General features: G+C 48.7%; 1 protein-coding gene across 1 annotated transcript in view; it reads left to right on the top strand.

The window, feature by feature from the left end:
- The first annotated feature begins 460 nt into the window (after positions 1-460).
- LOC147747927 (flavin-containing monooxygenase 5-like) overlaps positions 461-6,000 on the top strand; it is a 529,839-nt gene continuing 524,299 nt past the window's right edge. Inside the window, exon 1 of the mRNA XM_086956883.1 lies at positions 461-675. Coding sequence (XP_086813009.1) covers positions 662-675 — 14 coding nt within the window. The 5' untranslated portion in view covers positions 461-661. The remainder of the gene's footprint in view (positions 676-6,000) is intronic.

Below are 6,000 nucleotides of genomic sequence, written 5' to 3'. Positions count from 1 at the left end.
TGTGCTGACGTAAACAAGCCTTTACAGGGTTGTTGGTGCACGTGACAGGCCGGGTGTTTCTAATGTTGCTATCCTATTTGCCCCCTGGAAGACATGACTGTCTGCTGCTCAAGGGCCGGGGCCCGCTTTAAAACATCATGGGTCCACGTTGTACCTAATTTTCAATGCACTCTCTGTGTGCTAACGAAAACAAGCGTTTACACGCTTATTGGCGCGTGTGGCAGGCAGAATGTTCTAATTGTGCTACCCTGCTTGACCCGAGGAAGGCATCACTGCCGGCTGCTCAAACGGGGCCCGCCTCAAAGCATCACGGGTCCACGTGGTACCTAGTTGGCAATGCACCCTCTGTGTGCTAACGTACACAACGCATTACACGCTCTTTGGCGCGCGTGACAGGCAGGATGTTTATATATTGCTACCCTGGCATAACTGTCCGCCTTAAAACATCACGCAGGGGATCCTCTAATCGTCGAACACGGCCGCCAGTCAGAGGGAGACACTGTTGAGGAGAGCTGCCTGTGACTCCCCGTGTGCTCTGAGACCGCTTTTAAGACGGCTGTAGCCCGTCACGCTCCTCCCCAGCTGAAGCCTCGAGACTGTGTCAATAAAGCTAGCTGCAAAGCGCTTAGCTAAATTGAGGCACACTCCAGGCACCTGTTGAATGGCAGCCCTCGGGTGAGTGAGTCCTGCATTCTAACTAGGGTTGACACCTTTCCAAGAGAAACTTAACAGTTGTTAAGAGCTTTCAAAGGCCTGTTACTAAATATACCTGGAGGAAAACAGGTATTTATTTACTTGTATCGTGCAATTTCTGTATTTGTTTACTTTAAGTATTAGTAATGTTTCAGCTCTGGAGCATATATAAAGCTGAAAACTATTTCTATTTGGTCTTTGAAGTATGTACAGACAAAGGGTAAAATATTGCTACCTGTGATTTTGCTTGTTGCTATATTGGCTGGAACATTAAAATATCTGCCCTCTCTGCAGCACCTGCTTAACTGTTTTTAGGCACAAAATGCGCAACGGTATGGGGTGAGACATATTATGATGATTGCTTTGTTGTATATCTTCTGGTTACAAAATTTTTTGTATCAATATCTTAACATTCCATTTCAGGGATGTTAAAGACTTTCCAAGATATTTAGGGCTTCTCATTGATAAAAAAGGGTGTAATTTCCAAAATGGATATTTTTCCTTGCATTTTATGGCTTGGTTTGACTTGTGAGAAAGTGTCACACATTTGTCAGTTGAGTGTTACTCATAAGTGCACTGATACCATGGAAATGTCACAATCTGAAAACTTGGCCTCTGTGTGTATGAAACTTTTTTTCAAACCCCTCTGCTTCCCTCAACACCTTAACCTGGGGCCTGGCTGCAGTGATGCAGAGCATCCAGGCAGCACTCCTATGGAAGGGCGCTAGGTTAGTGCCCTTTCATTTTTGGGGCTTTACAGCAGCTTTAAGATCTTCTTAGAGTTTCACATTGCTTAAATGGGTGTAATTTCTGATAATTTAATGTTTCCCTCATCTTTATTGCTTCATTTTGCTTGCAAGAAAGTGTCACTCATAGTCATTGAAGTGTCACTCATAATTACACTATGACAATGACACTATGAAAATGTCACTCATAAGCAATCTGAAACCTTGGCTGTTATGCTAATTTAGGGTGTGCACAGAGGCCCAGGCCCGTCCTTGGTATTATGAGGTCCAGAACCTGTTCTGCCACTGAGAGGGGTGCAGTAGGCATGCCCCAATTGTGGGCATTGGACTCCCGTACATGCCCTGGTGCATCATGTAAAGTGGTGCTGGCACCATACAGTGTTTAGAAAATATTTAGTGTGAACTGTCCTATTTATCATTGTGAAGGAGAGGCAAACCTGCTGGCTCCTCTTGTGTAAAGTTCCTGTTATCTAAAACCCAGAGCCTTGCAGTGATGTTCCACGTGCATGTCCAGTGCATGCATGTGCAGTGAGTGTGTATCACATGCATGGAAGTATACTCTGTATGTGTTATCAGTCTGGGTACTGAAAAAGTTGGATCTATATTAGATGCCCTTTGGTTAGCGTGGCACAAGATGGAGGATGGGAACAGCTTCCCCAGACATTGGAAGTGTATTGTCTGTCCTCCTCTGGCTGGATGGTGGAGACCCAAACCCTGAAGTTAGTGAGGATGGAGGCAGAGTTTCCTTTAGAAACCTATTGAGATCCTTGATAGCAAAGGGATGCTGATTAGTTCTTCCTGAAAACTGTCCTTTTTAAGATGTTAGGGATGATGGGTGGTGCTGCAGTTTGTTGCTCTAGGTGAAAAGGTTTCTAGGCAGGTCCTGCCCTTTAGTCTGTCCTTGTGTATTGCTTCAGGAAGGCTGATGACCATCATGTAAGTGCAGATATCTTATACATAATTGTGCCCGTGTTTTGGATACCACTGCTTGCATCCAGCCCCATTGCTACTTGCTGTGAGAGCCACAACCATGCACAAAGGCTGCTTCTGATGAACAGCCAGTAAATTACATTTGAAAGAGAACCCCCAGAAGACTGTATTAGCAAGCATTTGCAATGCAATAGGTCTCGCATTAGGAAAGTTTGAGCTATTGGTCTTGTAAATGACAATTTATTTATTTATGTGTTGGTTTTGAAAATAGCTAAATTAATAGCTTTGTCATTTACAATGCCAATAGTTATAACCTTTGCAAATGTGAGACCTATAGCATTTGTAATGCAACATATTTACGTGACTTAGATGTATTGATATCACAAATAACAATGGCTTTTAATTTTTCGAAATAATTAATACTTAAATAAAAGTGATTGTAATTTATAATGGCAATATCTTAAACTTTTGTAAATAACTTTTGTGAAGATTATGTTCAGTGTATTTTTTTGTGACTAAAATCCAAGAACAGAAGTGAAATATTAACATATTTTTGTGACATTTGTAATAAAGCTTGAAACATTGAGAGAACATATTTGAACCAGTTGTTGTTGAATGGTTGCACAGATTGATGCTGTGATGGCGCAAAGTGATGTTGTGGTGGTGACGAGTGATGCTGTGGTGTTTAGTGATGCTGTGGTAGCGCATAGTGATGTCCTGGTGCCCCTGAGTGATGCTGTGGTGGCCCTGAGTGATGCTGTGGAGGCCATGAGTGATGCTGTGGAGGCCATGAGTGATGCTGTGGAGGCCGTAAGTGATGCTGTGGAGGCCCTGAGTTATGCTGTGGAGGCCCTGAGTGATGCTGTGGGGGCCCTGAGTGATGCTGTGGAGGCCCTGAGTGATGCTGTGGAGGCCCTGAGTGATGCTGTGGAGGCCCTGAGTGATGCGGTGGTGGCGCTGAATGATGCTGTAGTAGCGCACAGTGATGCTGTGGTGTTCTAGAGTGATGGTGTCTTGTTCCAGAGTGATGCTGTGTTGGTGCTGAGTGATGCTGTGGTGGCCCTGAGTGATGCTGTGGAGGCCGTGAGTGATGCTGTGGAGGCCGTGAGTGATGCTGTGGAGGCCGTGAGTGATGCTGTGGAGGCCCTGAGTGATGCTGTGGAGGCCCTGAGTGATGCTGTGGGGGCCCTGAGTGATGCTGTGGAGGCCCTGAGTGATGCTGTGGAGGCCCTGAGTGATGCTGTGGAGGCCCTGAGTGATGCTGTGGTGGCGCAGAATGATGCTGTGGTAGCGCACAGTGATGCTGCGGTGTTCCAGAGTGATGCTGTAGTGTCCCAGATTGATGCTGTGGTGGTGCTGAGTGATGCTGTGTTGGTGCTGAGTGATGCTGTGGAGGTGCTGAGTGGTGCTGTGGTGGTGCTGAGTGATGCTGTGGTGGTGCTGAGTGATGCTGTGGTGGTGCTGAGTGATGATGTGGTGGCACTGAGTGATGACGGGGTGGCGCTGAGTGATGCTGTGGTGGTGTTGAGTGATGCTGGGGTGGTGCTGAGTGGTGCTGTGGTGGTGCTGTGGTGGTGCTGAGTGGTACTGTGGAGGTGCTGAGTGGTGCTGTGGTGGTGCTGAGTGATGCAGTGGTGGTGCTGAGTGATGCTGTGGTGGTGCTGAGTGATGATGTGGTGGCACTGAGTGATGACGGGGTGGCGCTGAGTGATGCTGTGGTGGTGTTGAGTGATGCTGTGGTGGTGCTGAGTGGTGCTGTGGTGGTGATGAGTGATAATGTGGTGGTGCTGAGTGATGCTGGGGTAGCGCTAAGTGATGTGGTGATGCTGAGTGGTGCTGTGGTGGTGCTGAGTGATGCTGGGGTGGCGCTGAGTGATGCTGGGGTGGCGCTGAGTGATCCTGTGGTGGTGCTGAGTGGTGCTGTGGTGGTGCTGAGTGATGCTGTGGTGGTGCTGAATGATGCTGTGGTGGTGCTGAGTGATGCTGCGGTGGTGCTGAGTGGTGCTGAATGGTGCTGAGTGATAATGTGGTGGTGCTGAGTGGTGCTGTGGTGGTGCTGAGTGATGCTGGGGTGGTGCTGAGTGGTGCTGTGGTGGTGCTGAGTGATGCTGTGGTGGTGCTGAGTGGTGCTGTTGTGGTGCTGAGTGGTAATGTGGTGGTGCTGAGTGAAGCTGTGGTGGTGCTGAGTGATGATGTGGTGGCGCTGAGTGATGCTGTGGTGGTGCTGAGTGATGCTGTAGTGGTGCTTAAGAAGGAAGGGGTATGCAGTGAGCTTGAGTATGGTGATCGAAGCAGGCAGAGCGAGGGCTAGGAGGGTGCAATGAGGGTTGGACAGGGACAGAAAGGACTAAAGCGGGTGCAGTTAGAGCTGAGGCAGTGCAGAGATCTGTCTAGAGGTCGCGGTGAAGGATTCAGTGAGTTCTGGAGGTGAGTGTGTTGCAGCGAGAGGCTTACTGAGTGCTGGAGAGTGAGCGTTGTTGCAGTGAGCACTGTAGTGACAGCTGGTAGTGGTAGGTGTCACAGTGAGGGTTTTATGAGTGGTGGAGAGGGAGCGTGTTGCAGGAAGGGTTGTAGTGAGTTGCGGAGTGGGAGTGTCATACAGTGAGTGGTTAAGTGAGTGCAGGAGGCTGAGAGTGTTGCAGCGAGGGGTTAGAGAGTGCTGGAGCGGCAGGGTGTTGCAGTGATGGTTTTAGTGGGCATTGGTGTGGGAGTCTGGTGCAGTGAGCGTTGTAATGAGTGAACTTGCGTTTTAGTGAGGGTTCTAGTATATACTGGGTTCTAGTGTATGCTGGAGTGGGAGGATGCTGCAGTGAGGGTTGTAGTGAGGAATTGAGTGGGAGTGTGCTGCAGTGAGGGAGTTAGTGAGTGGTGGAGTGGTAGGGCGTTGCAGTGAGGCGGTAGAGAGTACTGGCGAGTTAGTGAGTCATAGTGAGGGCGTGACTGTGGCCTGACTTGACCACGATCGGTTGCATTCGAGCCTTGTTGCATTCAGTAATGTTCACTGCATAACCAGGTAAAACTTTGGGGCGAAATTGGTTTGTTGCTGTTTTTCTATAAAGCACCTTTCACCCCCCAAAATGCCAATACAAAAATTGCAGTCTGTAAATAGATCTGGAGGCGTGTCCCGATAGCACTCAATCTCCACAGATTTAAGTAACAAAGCCAGTGACCATGGGACGTAGGCTCTCATCCAAGCACAGCTGCAATGATAAAGGGGGGGAGCTAATCGGATGCAGACTAACATAAAAAGCAACGGAGAAGGAAGGAGGGGGAGGCGAGAAGGGAGGAAAGCTAATCGGATGGAGACTAACATGAAAAGCAACAGAGAAGGAAGGAGGGGGAGGCAAGAAGGGGGAAAGCTAATAGGATGGAGACTAACGTGAAAAGCAACGGAGTAGGAAGGAGGGGGAGGCGGGAGGCGGGAAGCTAATCGGATGGAGACTAACGTGAACAACAAGAAAGTGGAGTGGGAGGATGTTGCGGTGAGGGCTGCGGTGAGGACTTGAGTGGGAGTGTGCTGCAGTGAGGGAGTTAGTGAGTGGTGGAGTGGGTGGGCGTTGCAGTGAGGCGGTAGAGAATACTGGCGAGTTAGTGAGTCATAGTGAGGGCGTGACTGTGGCGGTAGAGAATA

Source organism: Lissotriton vulgaris, chromosome 1_1, assembly GCF_964263255.1.
Source record: "Lissotriton vulgaris chromosome 1_1, aLisVul1.2, whole genome shotgun sequence".
Lineage (NCBI taxonomy): Eukaryota > Metazoa > Chordata > Amphibia > Caudata > Salamandridae > Lissotriton > Lissotriton vulgaris.
This window is presented reverse-complemented; position numbering and strand designations above follow the sequence as displayed.